The following is an 18,077-nucleotide window of genomic DNA, read 5'->3' on the forward strand; positions in this document are numbered from 1 at the left end:
CTGTGCTCCTAGTGACTTGGTTCCAAATATTCATCTTCCCCTGTTCAGATAAAAATGAGTTTCTTGAGAATTGATTTTTTTCCATTTTATTATTGGTTCTTTATTACAGAGCAAAAGAAGATATGATATTTTAAAGATAGACATGAACTTTTTTCATATAAACTTGATTCTCATCTCTATAACAGGAAAAGTTAGGTGATTCCTTTATTAACTTTTTAATTTAGAAGACTATCTCTTTTATTAAAGGGCTTAATAAAAAATCAAAATTATTGATTTGTGGATAATTCCACTCATCTATAAACTTTGTTATATAATTTTTATCAAGATGTAATTCCACCCAATAGTACAAAATATGGCCAGAGCTGATAAAAGTGGGTATGTCTTAGACAAACCTAGACCAATAATGCAGTATATGACACTTCTGAGAACTTTTTACTGCTTCTGAATCTGAAAAACAATATTGTTGATTAAATTGGATTACATACTCATTGTTTTCTTCTTTTCTGTGATTATCAATATTAATGTTTTTAAGTCTAAAACTAATGTTATCAGGAACAGGTTTTTGTTTTAGCTACTTCTTTATTGTAGCACAGCACATTGGTAGAGGAGAGAGAATCATGTTTTCATGTTTTTAACTCTTCTCAGTCAACTGTTTTGAACTATAGGAGCAGCAGCAAAAAACTGGGTAATTTGTGGTTCATATTACTCATAACTCTACATGAAAATGCAAAAACATATCTTCTAACATGACTTCAAATAGCAAATTAATAATTGAGCAGAAACCAGTAAAACAATGACCACTTGCTTAATTATTATTTTTCAGGATCTGGTCAGGCATGGTACATCTCTATACATTACTCGAGGAACAAAATATTTAGTTTGATTACATGTGAGCTAAATATTTACTTGTATTTAACTGAAAAATTTATTCATTACTGATTTCCAACATGGATTATTTCCATTCTTACTAAGTCTTGGTCCAGTTACATGGGAATAAAAGTCTAGCACAGACTCAAAAGTACCTTTCACTTAGTTGCGTTGCCATTAAAATGTACTTCAGTTGCTTATTGAATGTTTTCATTGGGAACACTCTTCATTGCCTAAGGTATTTAACTGCATTCTACTTCCAAAGTATGCAATATGTCATATTTAGACAGTAGCTATGTCACAAAAATTAATCTACAGCAGTGAGTATTTATTATAGAATTCATGAGTCAGATATATTACTCTTCCATATTGAAGGAAGTTTACTTTCTTAGATATTCTATGTGTTGATGATTGATAGATACTGGATGGATTCCAATCACATCAGAGTAGCTGGGATTGTAGGTGCCAGCCACCACTCCCAGCTAATTTTTGTATGAAATGGGGTTTCACCATGTTAGCCAGCTGGCCTCAATCTCCTGACCTTGTGATCCTCCCGCTTCAGCCTCCCAAAGTGGTGGGATTACAGGCGTGAGCCACCACACCTGGCTAATATCAATCTTTAGTCACATTAACTTCAGCATGCACACAGATGTCCGATAACACTGTTGGCCAACTCCGAATGGGTGAAAATATATTTTAATTAAATACATGAACCTTGTATCTTCTGAGAACTATACCTTCTTGAAGGGATTAAAAATACAAATAATTACACTAACTCATTTTAAATAATGGTCCAGTAAATGATTTAAATAATGAATTCATTCTCCATATAATATAAAGATGAAAATGGAAATATTAAAGAAAAGTCTATTAGAGAAGAGCTAAAAAAAAAGTCTATTAGAGAACAGCTAAAATTAAGAAACCATAAATATGGCTAGAAGGGATGTTTAGGGCAGACTTGCCTATGTGAAATAAGACTTTTGCTAGAGTTTGTTAAGTAAATGCCATGTAATCTGAACTCATGTATTTGAGATAAAGATTGAGTTACTTTAATTTTTCTAATTTCTACAGTATCATGAAGGGCACCGGGTAATTTCTTTGATGCTTGAAGACAAATGTCAACTGTAATTATACAATAAGAAGCAAAAGTATGATTTTGAATGTTTCAAATTTATTTGCCCTATTTGTCTTGTGTGTGTTGATTTTGCAGGTTTGGCTGTGGATTATTTTAGTGAACGCATATATTGGGCTGACTTTGAGCTCTCCATCATTGGCAGTGTTCTGTATGATGGCTCTAATTCAGTAGTCTCTGTCAGCAGCAAACAAGGTTTGTGAAGTGCTTTTGTCTTAAATACTAATACAAAAATGTAAGTGTGGATACTTTGCATTCAGGATTTTCTTAAATTCTTTCTCCTTTCAACTTATAAGGCTTCCTAGTAATTAAAATTTTCGTTCCTACTGGAAAAACATAGAGGCCAGGGCAGAAGTTTGTCCATCTTGACTTGAACAAACATGGCCATTGCTGCCCAGATTCAGAAAATAATTTCATTCTGTGGCTTCCGTGGCTATTCCATTCTGAGCAGAACACTTTTAGTAGTCAAGATCAGCACCTGTGAACACTAACTTTTATTTCAATTGCAATAACAAGCACACAGTGAGTTACTGTATGTAGCAAAATATCACAGTAATAATTGTCAACCATCCACATAAACAGCGATGCGTCAAAAATGACCATTTAACTCTACCACCAGTGACTGCTTAATCTACTTGTGCTCGTCTGTTGCTATACCGTTTTTATGCCCACCTGTCTGCCTGGCTCCTATTTTTTACTGTCTCATTTTTCCAGCTCCCTTCTGTTCCTCATACTTTTTCTCTGCCTGGCTGTCTCAGTTCTTTCTGCTGAATTTAATTTCTTCCCTTTCGGTTTCACTTTCTTTTCTCTACTTCAACCCCTTCCCACAATTTTTTGTAACCGCAAATTATCATATCCACTTTAAATTTTTATATTTGCATGTTATATATTTACTGAGTATAGCTTTGCTTCCTTTTTAAATAACACAGACAGGGAAGTTAAACAACTAAATCAAATTTTTATTGTGCCTTTGCCTGAAGTGTGTGTGTGTGTGGTTTTTTTTTTTTTAATCAATCAATGGCCTCAGATGAAAAAAAAAAAAAAGTTCACATCCCTATAATTAATTACAATGAAGTTAACTTGTTCTGGCTTTGGTACACATTTTACTATTTCATGAAATAGCGAAGAAAAATATATGAATATAAAGACACTTTATACTTTACAACCTCTAGATAATTAGTAAAATATAAATGTCATTTTATTTGTTATAAATTTCAGTTTCAAACGTTAGAATAATTATTCTTTTGATAAAATCTCTGAAAATAAGTCACAAGATGTGAAAATAATGGTTACTATTATTTTTAGACAAACTAATCAGATGAATGATTTTCTTTTACCTGTTTGTTTTCTTTATTCTATTTCTGAAATGAACAATAGTAATGTCAAATATTCTTTTTGGATTTACTCTTTAAAAATCAACTAATCAGTCATTTGGGCATGTAATTTGATCATTTATTTGATCCAGAACACAAACTGAGTTGTGTAAATTGCCTGTTTTTATACTACAGATAACATTGGCTTTTCTTTTGTCAACTGCATAGCAGAGAGGATTAGTCTGCAGATAATAACCCCCAGAAAATGCTTTGTGATGGTAAAGATGATTAAATGATGATGGAAGTGTATTTTTATGTTTTAAGGAACATGTTTACTATATTGCATATCCTTCATACATATTAATTCTAAGAACTTCATAGCTAATATTGTAAATATTCCAGTTCTGAAAGTTTATTTTTAAACAGTAATAAGATTTTCAATAATAAACATAGTTTTTTTAAAGTCTGAGTATATATATTAAAACTTTCATAACTGCCTTTTTAAAATTCCAGGTTTATTACATCCACATAGGATCGATATCTTTGAAGATTATATATATGGAGCAGGACCTAAAAATGGTGTATTTCGAGTACAAAAATTTGGCCATGGTTCAGTAGAGTACTTAGCTTTAAATATTGATAAAACAAAAGGTGTTTTGATATCTCATCATTATAAACAACTAGACTGTAAGTATAATATATTATGAAGTTGTCTATATTGGTAAATTTTTTTCTTATCTCTCTCAAAAGAATATATTTTTAAATATCTTAACTATGTAAATGTCTTAACCTCAGTAAATTAAGTAACTTTAATTTTGATGTCAGTAGACTTTTTTAATTACCAAAGTCAAAATATAGATAATTCTATTTCTGCTTTAATCGGGAAAATGTTCATCATTTGGCCATGTTTTCTTGAAATCAAAATTTACAATAATCTGTTATTCTGTTTCTAAAATTCTTAATAGAACCTTGTGAGTGTATAGACGAACTATACAAGTAAGGAAATTTATTGTTAGCCATTTTGACTCTTATTACCGATCAACAATAGTATTATTATAGTATTAACCTTCCATTCTTAAATATATACAAAAAGAACTCTTCCCAAGAGTTGTATCTTTTCTCTGATTTATTGTATATGACTTATTATTGTTACTCTCCCTCCTAGAAAGGAGTGGGTAAGTCATTGAGGTAATTAAGGTAAATATGTTTCTAACACAGCTATCAAAAACATTAAAGAACAAAGTGAAAAATAATCTGTCTTTATGTATCAGTTCACTCTTCAAGATGCTGTTCAAGGGTTATTTGTAATTACTATTTATGGCAAATGAAATGGATTTTATCTTGTTTGGTGCATTTATCTGGAAAGATAACAATTGGTGTTTATTCAAACCAGTTCTCACAACAGAACAAAATATAATTTCCTAAAATGTCCTGAAATTTTATCCAAAGTCTTGCTGCTCTTTACCAATAATTTGGCATATAAGGTTCCAAGGTTAACATGAGGACAGTTTCTCTCATCCTCCAGTTCTGTTTAATTTATATTCATAGTTGAATATTGCCACATTCATAAAAAGTAAACAAAACCCTCTTGAGTAGTGGTTCTTCCAGAAAAAAAGCCACTCTCATAGTCACCAGCTCAGCTACCTGGGTGCCCTTTCTGTTTAATTCTGATGAAATAATCTCTAGGAAAGGTCAAAAATCAGCTATGACTGCAAAGGATGCTGATTGGATAAAAATTTAAACAAAAATAAGTATAGCACACATTTAGACGTGCACACAAACTCCTACTTGATGGAAAGGAAGCCATTTTAGACATGCTTTTTCAAAAAAAAAGTATTGTTCATCTGTACCTTGAACTGACAAGCTACATATGTATTTTCATCCTTTGTATTTATTAATAAATACAAGGGGGGGGCATTGTTTTTGTCTGTTATAACAGCGCTGTGAAATAAGCTGTTGAAATGAAGGTTAGATCCCCCCAAAACTTCCATTGGCTTTACTTTCCAACACAGTCCCAATGGTACTTCAGGTTCTAAGACCAACTCTCATGCCAAAAGCAGTTAGTCAGAAGCAAAAGTAACAAAGTATAGATTTGAATAATTTCTTCTCTCTTTTGGAAAATATAAATAAGACAAACTTACTATTATGATCAGCATTGGGTAATTTTTCTTCACCTATAAAGGAAAATGATGATATTGAGTAAGATACTCCCAATGGAAATTTGATGTGATTACTTTTCAACATTGCTAATTAATCATTTCCCCCTATTTAATTTTATGCTTTTGAAGCCTACTGTATCTATATTTACACATTTCTTTGCTTTCTTTTGTTTAACCAGTACCCAATCCATGCTTGGATTTAGCATGTGAATTTCTTTGCTTGCTAAATCCTTCTGGGGCCACTTGTGTGTGTCCAGAAGGAAAATATTTGATTAATGGCACCTGCAACGATGACAGCCTGTTAGGTAGGTATCCTTTATTATTCTGTAAATAATGAATTAATCCTTATCATAAAATTTCACACCTAGTGAAATGGAGTGAAATTATCTGTTCCATCATCAATTTAGCTACCTTGATAGCAGCGGTTCTTGAATGCCTGTGTAAACTGTACTTTTCTCTGAAGAAGACTTTCAAACAATTCATTCTGCATTTATTCACAAAGCAGCATTGAACATTTACAGGCACTTAACAACAGATAGAGAACTTTGAAGTCACTGACAGACCCAAAAGAGATTTTTTTATAACTCTTCTATTAGATAAGACAATATTTTCTGCTATGGGTTTCAACTCAGCCCAAAAATCCATTTATTTATTCAATACACTTCTATTGATTACCTCTTGTGTGCCAAACACTAACTTAGAAATTGAGAATTAATTTAGAAACCAAATTTTAGCTTCTTCTCTGTAAAATGGGACTTACAGTACTGCTACTACTATTACTACTGCTTCTGCTATTACCACAAATAATAATAATATTGAGGGCTGATGAAGAAGGCAGAACACTAATGTAAAAACTAAAAACTAACTTAGAAACAAAATGGGCAAGATTTTTTCATTCATGCAGTTTGTATTTCAGAAGCTAGAAGCTGGAATAATCAATAAAAATGGAAACATTACTTCAGATGCTAAATATTAAATAACAAAAAATAAAACACAAAACAGTATGATAGCACAAGGAAAGAAAACATGTCCCTTGAATAGCCAGCTAGACTGACAGTAAATAAGTTACCTCATATTCAAGACATTAGGTATAATGGGGAAAATATTGTTACTAAAAGAAAATCCACACATAATACTTTTAAAAATTATTTTAATTTTATTCATTCATTCATTCTTACTGAGACAGAGTCTTGCTGTCACCCAGGCTAGAGTGCAGTGGCATGATCTCGGCTCACTGCAACCTCTACCTCCTGGGTTCAAGCAATTCTCCTGCCTCAGCCTCCCAAGTAGCTGGGACTACAGGTATGTGTCACTATGCCTGCATAATTTTGTGTGTGTGTGTATTTTTAGTAGAGATGGGGTTTTGCCATGTTGGCCAGCCTGATCTCGAACTCCTGACCTCAGGTGATCCGCCTGCCTAAGCCTCCCAGAATGCTGGGATTACAGGCAGGAACCACAACACCCGGCCACACATATTAAATTTTATGTCACAGACACAAAGGCAGTGCTCTTGCCAGGCACGGTGGCTCACACATGTAATCACAGCACTTAAGGAGGCAGAGAGCAGAGGACAGCTTGAGCCCAGGGGTTCGAGACCTGCCTGGGCAACATAGCAAGTACCCATTCTCCACAAAAAGGAAAAAAAAAAAATGTAGTGCTCCAAAATCACTGGAGGAGCACAGCAAACATTTTCCAATGAGGTGCAGACATTATTCATGGCAGGGTTTGTTACCTGTTGTATTTCCCTCCGCTAGAATGCACTCCTCACGTGGACTCTGGGTCCTTACCCTCAGTCAGCATCTCCACACCTCTGCATGATTTTTCTCTTTGTTCTCTGCTGAAGGTTACATCCAATTTGAAGACTTCTGCTCTTTATAAGGCACTCAGTGTCTAAAACTATTGTAGTACTTTCATTTAATATATATTCTTTAAGCATTTGATATGCAGAGCCGAAGGGTTTGAAAAGATGAATTGAAGAATAAGATAAGCACCAATAAATAGATATTTATGTGGACGATGACACAAGCCACAGAAGAGACAGAGTTAAAACTATTAGGAGAATTCAGATTATTATTCAACTAGGGGATCAGTCAGAATTTCCTATAGGATATGACACTTACACATGGTCTGCAAAGGCAGATTGGATTTAGATTAAATGGAAGGAGGGAGGAGGACACTGAGACAGAAAAGCTGTCTGAGAAGTATGGAAACGTGGTGGGTAAAGAAAATAATAAGTCATTCATTTTAGTTAGTATGTAGAAGTGTGAAGCCCTGTTTTGGGTAATAAGGTTGGAAAATTCGTAACAGAGAGCTACGTGTGAATCATGATTGGTATTTTGGACGGGCATTTTGGTGCCAATTATTGAAAAGGGATGCCGTCATGGCCCTGGGTTGCTCTCTTCCCCTTTATCCATCCTCCCAATCAGAGTAGCTGTTATCAACTGCGATGGGGGAATAAGAGAATCAAGTGAACATTTCCAAATATTGTTAGACTGCATCACAGAGGTAAACTCTGCAAAGGTATCTATTCCACTTAACCTCTCGGAAACAGATCCTTTAACTGTGAACAACTTTTCTGTAGAAATGTCATACCTTCAGCAGTTCCACATAATCCCTTACCCATTGCCCTCACAGGTGCCTCCTCTGTACTGTATCTACTTAGAATATTTGGGTGAGAGAGGCATTTCGTAGAGAGATTAGGATAATGCACAGAAATGAACTCATAATGCTACCAAGGGACTTCTACATTGGCTCTGATGTTACAAGTATTGTTTAGAGTCAGGTTTCAGACAGTTTTTGTTGGTTTTCCCTTCCTCTGTTATGTAATCCTCTTCTGTGTAATCCCATGTTTCCACAACCTCTTCTATGTAATCCTCCTCCTTTCCTCTTTGTTTGGTCCAAATTATGTATCCAGAAATCTAAACTCTATGAATACCCTGCAAGGACATGACCTAGTGCAGGGCTGTGATGAAGCTTTAGCTTAGGCCAAAGTCTACCACTTAAATAACTTTGTTGGACTCTATACCTGCCTCCCTTGTTCTCAGTTTAAACACTGAAGTAACAATAAATACTACTAATATTACCATCACTGACAGTAGTAATAATAGTAAATATTTTGAAAACCTATGAGGAAAGCATAATTCTATGTATGTTTGTAGACATATATGAATTTAATCTTCAGATTTTATTATCTAGTAATTTCTATTTTACAGATAAAATGGAAGCATTAGAAGCTCATTTGATTGTCTAACATTACTTAGTAAATGATGGCACCCCAGGGTGAATGTAGGTGGTCCACTCTGTTAATCATCACACAATGCATCCCAGTATCTCTGTGTCACCCAGAGTACTCATTTCCAGAGTTATTGGAAATTCTAGCAATAACGAGCATAGAATGGCTAGTACAATACCTTGCAAAAAGTAGACACATAGCCCTTTAAAATCAATGTCACTTCGAAGTAGGTAAGAAAACGAAACAAGTTTTTTGCTGCATTGAGTCACCAAATTGTATCATTTTATGCTAGAAAGAAGGAATCTTGCTTATCTACATACACTTATCCACGATCTAAAACTTTTTTTGGAGATGTGTTTTGCTCTTTCAACCCTGCTTAAAAGGCATGATTTCAGAAACCTCAAAGCCCATTCTTGTAATTTAAGAGAAAATCTTACATTTAATCAAAGTGATAACAACACTCAAATTAGCCTTTACACATATAGGTCTTGAAAAATAAACAGTTTGGACCATTTTAGTTGGAACATAAACGAGTGGATTTCAGAATTATTGATTGCTGAAGATAAATGCTAGTTTTTTTTTTCTGACATTAACATTTGCTATAGCCAAGCTTTTCATTTCCTTATAATTATTTGCCTACCTCTGGCTGCTATTGTTAACTGATGAGCACCCTGAACATTTTTAATCTTTGTGTAAGACATTTGAAATTCAAATATTACTCATTCTTGGGGAAGTGTTCACCTGCTTTTTCCTATAGTTGATTATAATTGCTGGAGGTTGGCTTCTGGGGGTGATTTAGTTATTGACAAAAGCAGCTTTCTTTTTCATTATAGAACCATTATTATGAGTTTTGCAAGAATGTAACTCCACTTCCATTTCATCAGGCAGTGTTGTACTTTAACATTTCTGGTACCTAATGAGGCACGTTATAGTAATGTGCATGCCCTAACATGTAGGGTTTTGAAAATCCTTGTGGTTTTCATAGAACTGACAGGTAAAAATGAGTACCCCATAATAATCCTACCTATGATCATAATGCCTTAGGTGTTTCTCTTCACTGTCCACATCCACAACCTTTATTAGGACAAATGTTGACTGAGTTAGAAATGCTTTGGTAAATTTTAAATTAAACAAGCATATTTCCACTCTGCATATTTCTTGAGAGTCTGATCTCTGTATTCAATTATTTGCTGGAGATTCCCACTTATATTTGCAGGGGCACCTTCAGTTTAGTATGCCACCTCAAAACTACCCCTCCATTTCCTGTCGTCCTTGTGTTCCCACCTAATTGTCCTTGTCAGAAACTGAAGAATCATCCTTAATTTTTCCTCATTTTTCTTTACATAACACTGCTGTGATTTTTACCTCTGAATGACCTTTAGAATACATCCACATTTATTCATCCCACATTACTCTATTTTGGGTCATCATCTTACCTGTCCTGGATAATGTATACAAAGTTCTGAGAGTCTCCCTGCTTTTTTAAACTGCCATTTTAACCCCTGCCAGTACATTACCCTTCCAAGACACCACATGACTTTTGGGGTGGAGTCTAAAATCCACGGATCTTCTCTTACTGCTTATTTCTTCAAAATCACTTACCTATTGTAATTAATTCCTTTCTTTACCCTCTCCAATCCAGGTCCACTCACAGTGACTTTCATTCATTTCCTCCAGTGCTCACCCATAGGTCTGCCTAGATGGTATTCCACTGGCGCTCCATCCTCCGTAAACCTTGTGGGCACTCGGTCAATAAGGCTGAATAAGACTGCTACTTGCTTACTTTAACAAATGAGCACACCAGTTGCCTGTGGAAATTTCACAGTACACATTGGAGACCCAACTGTCCGCGCTTCGTCTTTCTCCTAGTCTAGATACAGTCATTAAGGGCTGGAAGTCAAATTTTCATTTGTGTATATGAGTGTATGGTACATACTTAACACTTATGTACTTAATATTTACAAAGTGTTACAATTTTATATATTTTTCCCATTTCTTATTTACTATTCATACAAACCTGAGTTAACTTGTATATTTGTCATCAAGGATATTTTAAAGTGAAGTAACTGAGGCTCAAATCAGGTAACTTGTATGCCTAGTAAGCGGCGGAACGAGGACCTACACGGGTCTCATTATACCACTGTAATTTTTTATAATATATTTCTATTACGTCATGAGAGTTATTCATATTACAAATACAAACTTCAGTAATGCCAATCTGAATCCTGCCTATGTGACAATATATTAGAAACTTTTCAATGAGGCAAGTCTCAGAATTGTATGGCACTGCTGACAGTTTCTATTTATGACAGTGGACATGATACTTGAATCATTGTGTCATTTGAAGCCACTGAGGTGCTTAAAGATGCTCTTGAAATCATTGCAGTGATATATTCAAGCTTCTGTCATGTATGTGCCAGTGTATCTTGAATAAGGATCATAAACTGTTTTGATTTTACCTACTTTAACTATAAAATGGGCATTACTATAGTAAAGGGCATATTCTATAATAGAATGCTTATTACAACTTTCTCAATCAGTTTTGTTCCATTGAACACTACGTTGCTCAAAGCAAAGCAGCATTTCTAATGGAGAAGGCCATGTCAATATGCACAGAAAAATAAACTAGAAAATGATTCCAAACCTATCTTTATCATAAATTATACTTGTCATATTGTTAAAAATAATTTTGCTACCCCAAGGAATGTCCAACCTTTTTTATTCTGAGTCAAAATGTTCTTAAGTAGGTAGACTCTACAGAATCATTTAGGATAAATGTTACACACAGAAATGTTTCTGACACTGTTCTATCACCAACTTGTACCAAATCTCAATGACTTTTAGTTTTAGACATTTACATATGGTTAATAAGGACCAACATCAAAGACTCTCTCTTCATGTAAACATTTCTCAGTATGTATATTCACACATGCATACACTGTAGAACAAATAGTGTGTATGTGTGTGCATATGCTATAAATGTATCTTACAAATTTAAAGTTTTCTTTTTTAATAGCAACTACTCCTAAAAATAAGCTATATTTGTCCATATTATAAGGAAGATTTCTTGGCTGGAAAATATAATACTTTTAGAAGCCTAGGCAACACAGTGGGAACCTGTCTCTACAAAAAATTTAAAAATTGGCCACGTGTGGGGGTGCACAGTATAGTCCCAGCTACTTGGAAAGTGGAGGTGGGAGGATCACTGGAGCCCAGGAAGTTGAGGCTGCAGTGAGCTGTGATCATGCCACTGCCCACCAGTCTGGGTGACAGAGCGAGACCCTGTCTCAGTAAAAATAAAAGAAAGAAAGAAGATGAAAATATATTACTTTTAGAAAGTTTCAGTTAGTTTTACTATTCAATATTTTACAAATACAAGAAAAGGTTAATAATGCTTTAAATTTAAAGAAGAATACATATTAATTTAATATGTATATTTACCATTCAACAACTAGAATCTGTTTTCAGATAGTATTTAATTTTTTCTTCTTTTGTACTTGGGGTAATTATTTTATGGAAACAAAAGATCCTAGTATTTAAATATTGTATCTATTTGAATTATGTTATTAAATTACTCCCTGAAAACATGCTAATTTGTACATTTCTTCTCATAAACAGATGATTCATGTAAGTTAACTTGTGAAAATGGAGGAAGATGCATTTTAAATGAGAAAGGTGATTTGAGGTGTCACTGTTGGCCTAGTTATTCAGGAGAAAGGTGTGAAGTCAACCACTGTAGCAACTACTGCCAGAATGGAGGAACTTGCATACCATCAGTTCTAGGTAAATATTTCAGTGTCATTGTATGTCAAATCTTTTGCAGTTTTCCTTATATATGAATCAAAAATGTTTAATGTTCCAAATATACTTCCTAATATCTTAATAAACAATAGACTAACACAATATGCTAACACAAAATTAAATCAATGGCATTTGTTCTAAATTCAGTATATAAAAGTTCAAGCCAAAAATTTGACAATACTAATGGTCATTACTCTGGGTTGAGCATGTGCCATGTGACAGGCTCAGTGTTTATACATAATTTGCCCCTGGCTCAGAATGGTTGGTAGAGCCAATTTTCCAAGCTTACTATGTTTGACCCCAAAGTTTATTTGACCCCAAAGTTTATGTTTTTTTTTGTTGTTGCACAAATAGTTTTCCTAATGCTAAAAGTCAATTGTTATTGAAAATTAGGATTATTTTAAATGTAAATAAACTGTAACAGAGAATCTGATAGCATCCTGATTCTCATCTAAAATTGTAACTACTCTTTTGGCATCACACTGTATCATATAACATGCTTTGGAAATACAAGGTTTCTACATCTCAGGATATATTTGAGATTATTATTAATTTATGCAATAGCCATGTTTGCAGAAAGTGTTCTGTACAGCACATAAATGAATACAGAAACATATTCTTCTATTGACTTGTATTAAATTTAAAATATGTTCCATGAGGAAAAAATAACCCCAATGCACAATAAAAATCTAATTTGCAAATTCCAATATTCAGTGCAAGGGATATTATGCAACTATTATAGTGCAATCTATGAACATTTAATTTTACTACCATAAATGCAAATTTAGTCAAATGGAAAATTCTATATTATTTTCACATTCCCCTACATGGTTAATTTCTATCTTACTGGGAGTTCTCACTGCTTCTATTGTTTATGCTACATTTTGAAGTATTTAATGTAGTGCTAACTGAAAGAGTTACATGAAGAATTTTCAGTGTGGATCTGAAAAATCAAGCTGTTTCTGAAATGCATTCTAATGGGAAAAGTTTGATAATTTTATGTCTATAAATATTTTCTTATTAATTCATAATGAAATTATTCTAACTACTTAATAGCATTCTGAAAAAATCAGGAGTTTGATTAGATTGAAATATAAAAGGCACCAGGAGTCTTACCACATGTTTTTATTTTGTTAAGGGAGGCTAGTTCATAAAGTATATTCTGTTACTATAAGAAAAATTGTAGTACTGGCTCCTTTACTGAATATACAAATAAGAATTCAGGTTCAAGGAATACGTGTGTGTATTTTAGTAACACACATAACATCTCCTTTAGGGAAAAAGTTTTTCTCATAAAAAATGAATTGTTTGGAAATTTTATTATTCAATTGGTAACTTAATTTTCTCATTGAGATAATGAAAACCATGGTGTTATAGCTGGATTTATCTATATTTATATTTAGAAATATTTAGGCCAAATAAACAATTTGAAATTCCAAATTATTGCTGTCTATTGAACCTGCAATGCATCTGCAGGGATAAATCTCTACAAAACATTGAATTTGCTGCTGTCTTGATGCATCCTGAGTTGTATGCAGATACAGCCCAACTTTTAATGTTTTGTTGAAATCATTTGTCTGTCTAAACATTAGTGCATGCTCAAAATCTGTAGTTCAATTTTATCTGTGCACACAATTATATCCTGATTTACATACATAATATGTTCAGGAAAAATGTTTTTTAAATTAATAATATAAATTAGTTCTTACATGGATTCAATATGAGATACAGACATGTAGTTTATTTCATTGCATCTAATAATTAATAATTATATGATATGTAATTAAGTCACTTAAAAAGCATTTTTCACTTTTAAAATGTGGTTTTACAAAAACATTGTTTGGTATTATAGACTATAGAACCTCATTATCTCCACACAAATGTTAATTTGTTAAACAAATCCCAGTGAGCAATTCATGGATTTATTCATTGTTGGTTTACTTACAGTTAAGCCTTTGGGCAAATTCCTATGTGGACACTATATAACTAGGGTTTGGGGCAGGCTTAATTATAATTTATAAGTTTATGACAGTTGTATAGAACAATAATAATTGAACAAAAGAAATGTCACTAGTTAATTAAAAGTACACATCTGTGAGGCATAATTAAAATTTTACATGTAGGAATGAGTTTTTCTCATTCCTTAAGGTTATTGTTTGTAATAATGAACACTAAAAATAAAATATATGAGCTATATTCATATAAAGATACTAAAAATGAAATATTTTGATATCGATTATATCAATAAGGATCCATGTAGTTCATTTTTATGACCTGCTTATAGGAGGATAGATTTAAGACAAAATTTGCTTTTGACAAAATAATTGAATCAGAGTAAAGCATAGTATTAAGCATTTCTTATTGAAAATACAGAAAATTTTTGAAAGTTTTTATGCATCATAGATATCATTAAGACATTTTTGCTGTTAACAGCTATATTTACACTTAATCTTTACTTTCATGAACATTTATTCTCTATAGTATATTCATGATGTTTGGTATTTTTTTTACTGCTATAGGTCTGTTATTTAGTCTTTTAATGTTTATATCAGAGTGAGTCAAGCTTTCCTACCCAGTTGATTTAGAGGAATGGAACTCGAGGGTTTGTACTTTTGAGACAACATTCCCAATTACTTTCTTCTACTCCTAAAGTTTGGAGTTATGCTGAGGGGAAGCAGATCTTACTTTGGGAGTTTGTAAATATGCAAAAGCACAGCTAGCTAGGTTAAGAGGTGAAAGTGCAATTTGGGATATGGTGGGCAACACATTTGAATTGAATATTTTAAGTGAATACCACAACAAGAAGGCAGAAGCTGTCATTGTAGCTCTCTCTGCCACCACATCTGAGGACTTTGGCAGTTAAGGATTTTTTTTCCCCCTGGAAATAAAGAGCATTCCTTCTCATTCATTCAGGGGTTTTCTGTCTTGGTAACTGTCCCCAAATCAGATGGTAGAATTGCTCAAAGTCAAGTTAAACCAGAATTTTTGGATAACTTTGGAACATTATGAAACTAATGACAAAACATATGTAGTAAAGGATCTCAAGTCACATATGTACGTGGGGCATAAAATACACAGTCACCTAACTGATATCTTAAAGAGTGAACATTCATTTAAACTGCTCATCTTTGCTTTTCTTTCACATTTAAATGAAGACATTTAAATCAATCTTCGCATCCTAGCTCCCTAATTATATTTGGGAATGCTGAAAACTGGATATTTGGTTCTACTTGCCTTTTTTGGGCTTTTTTTGTGTTAATTTAGGGAATACAAGTGCCGTTTTGTAACATGGATATATTGTGTAGTGGTGAAGTCTGGACTGTTAGTGTAACCATTAGCTTAATAGTGTACATTTTACCCATTAAGTAATTTCTTATCCTTTACCCTCCTCCCACCCTTCAATTTCTCCAATGTCTATTATTCCACAGCATGTCTATGTGTACACATGATTTAGCTCCTATTTATAAGTAAGAACAGGTGGTAATAGACTTTCTGAGATGTTCTGCTCAAGATAATGGCCTTCAGTTTCATCCATGTTACTACAAAAAACATGATTTTATTCTTTTCTACGCCTAAGTAGTATCCCATGGTGTGTGTGTATGTGTGTGTATGCCACATTTTCTTTATCCAGTCCTTCATTGAACATGTAGGTTGATTCCATGTTTTTCTTATTGTGAATATTGCTGTTATAAACATACATGTGCAGTATCTTTTTGATATAATGATAATTTTTCCCATTAGGTGAATATACTCAGTAGTGAGACTGTTGTATCAAATGGTAGTTTTATTTTTAGCTATTTGAGAAACCTCCATACTATTTTCCATAGAGGCTGTACTAATTTACATTCCCACCAACAGCGTATAAGTGTTCCCTTGTCTGTACAACCTTGTCATTTGTTATTTTTTGGCTTTTTAATAGTAGCCATTTTAACTGATGTAAGATGGTATTTCATTGTAATTTATATTTCTCTTGTGATTATTTATATACTTGTGGGCCATTTGTATGTTTTCTTTTGAAAAGTGCCTGTTCATGTTCTTTAACCACATTTTAATAGGGTTATTTGGGGTTTTTTTGTTATAGTTGAATTGTTTGAGTTCCTTTTAGATTCTGGATATTAGCCCTTTGTCAGATGCATAATTTGCAAATAATTTCTCCCATTGTTCCGGTTGTCTGTTCAGTCTGTTATTTATTTTGCTATGCAGAAGTGTTTTAGTCTAATTAAGTCCCATTTATCTACTTTCCTTTATGATGCATTTGCTTTTGAAGTTTTAGTTATAAATGTTTTGCCTAGGCCAGTGCCCAGGAAAGTTTTCCTAGGTTTTCTTCTAGCATTTTTTATAGTTTCAGTTCTTACATTTAAATGTTAAACTCATCTTGAGTTTGTTTTTGTATATAGTGAGAGTTAGGGCTCCAGTTTCATTCTTCTGCATGTGGCAATCCAATTTCCCCAGGACCATTTATTGAATAGGGTGTCCTTTCCACATTGTATATCTCTGTTAATTAATTTAGTCAAAGATCAGTTGGCCATAAGCATGTAGCTTTATTCCTGGGTTCTCTATTCTGTTCCATTGATCCATGTATCTATTTTTATACCAGAACCATGCTAGTTTGGTTACTATAGCCTTGTGGTATAATTTGAAGTCAGGTAATGTAATGCCTCCAGTTTCTTTTTGCTTATAATTACTTTGGCTATTCAGGCCTTTTTTTTGGGTTCCTTATGATTTCAGGATTGTTTTTCCTAATTCTGGGAAGAATGACGTTGGTATTTTGATAGAAATTGCATTGAATCTGTAGATTGTGTTAGTATGATCATTTTCAGGTAAATAATTAATGATGTTAAAATTGAAAACACAAAATAGAGAATATAATTTAACAAGTATGTGAGATAGGAAATTATAACTCTAACAAAGCAAGTAGAAAAAACACAGAAAGCATAATAAGAAAGTGGCAAAAGATAAGTCTCATACATATATGCAGGAGTTTGGGGAGCAGAAAGCAGAGGAGGAACCCAGTCAGACGTGGATGAAACCAGCATTTACAAATCACTACCAGAAGAAAACACTCATGATGCAAACTTTGCAGCAAGCAATTTTGAAATACTCAGCAAGGGTTTAAAAAGTTGTCAATGCCCTTTGACTAAATATTAACACTTTTTGAAATATGTCCCAAGGATTATGTAGTAATAAAAAAAGAACAAAATTTAGAAGTGAGAACATTTGATTGTGTTATTTGTAGTATTACAAAATTGGAGATAAAAACTTAAATTCAAAAAGAACAGAATATACAACTGCTGTGTAATATGAGCCTGGGAGGCAAATTATGTATACATAAAATATCTGTATAAAGAAATAGATCCTTCTTTATACTTTTGTATTTTCCAGATACCTCACATTTAACATGTATTATTGTTATTATTGAAAATTAAAATAGCAACAATAATTATTATTAGAAACTACTATTATTAGAAATTAAAATATTGTCAGGATCATGATAATTATTTTTACTGGTTGCTTACTAAGTGCCAGACACTATTCTCTCCCTTTGAATCTTCATAAGATACCTGTGAGAGAAT

General features: G+C 33.1%; 1 protein-coding gene across 2 annotated transcripts in view; it reads left to right on the forward strand.

Moving 5' to 3' along the window:
- Window positions 1-18,077, forward strand: part of LRP1B (LDL receptor related protein 1B) — a 1,938,417-nt gene that overhangs the window by 1,830,157 nt on the left and 90,183 nt on the right. For both annotated transcript variants that reach the window (XM_058434432.1, XM_032145942.2), the window contains exons 80-83: window positions 2,078-2,194; window positions 3,826-3,999; window positions 5,651-5,776; window positions 12,322-12,486. In XM_058434432.1, the coding sequence (XP_058290415.1) occupies window positions 2,078-2,194; window positions 3,826-3,999; window positions 5,651-5,776; window positions 12,322-12,486 (582 nt within the window). The remainder of the gene's footprint in view (window positions 1-2,077; window positions 2,195-3,825; window positions 4,000-5,650; window positions 5,777-12,321; window positions 12,487-18,077) is intronic.

The sequence above is a fragment of the Hylobates moloch genome, unplaced genomic scaffold (genome assembly GCF_009828535.3).
Source record: "Hylobates moloch isolate HMO894 unplaced genomic scaffold, HMol_V3 SCAFFOLD_24, whole genome shotgun sequence".
NCBI classification, from domain to species: Eukaryota; Metazoa; Chordata; class Mammalia; order Primates; family Hylobatidae; genus Hylobates; species Hylobates moloch.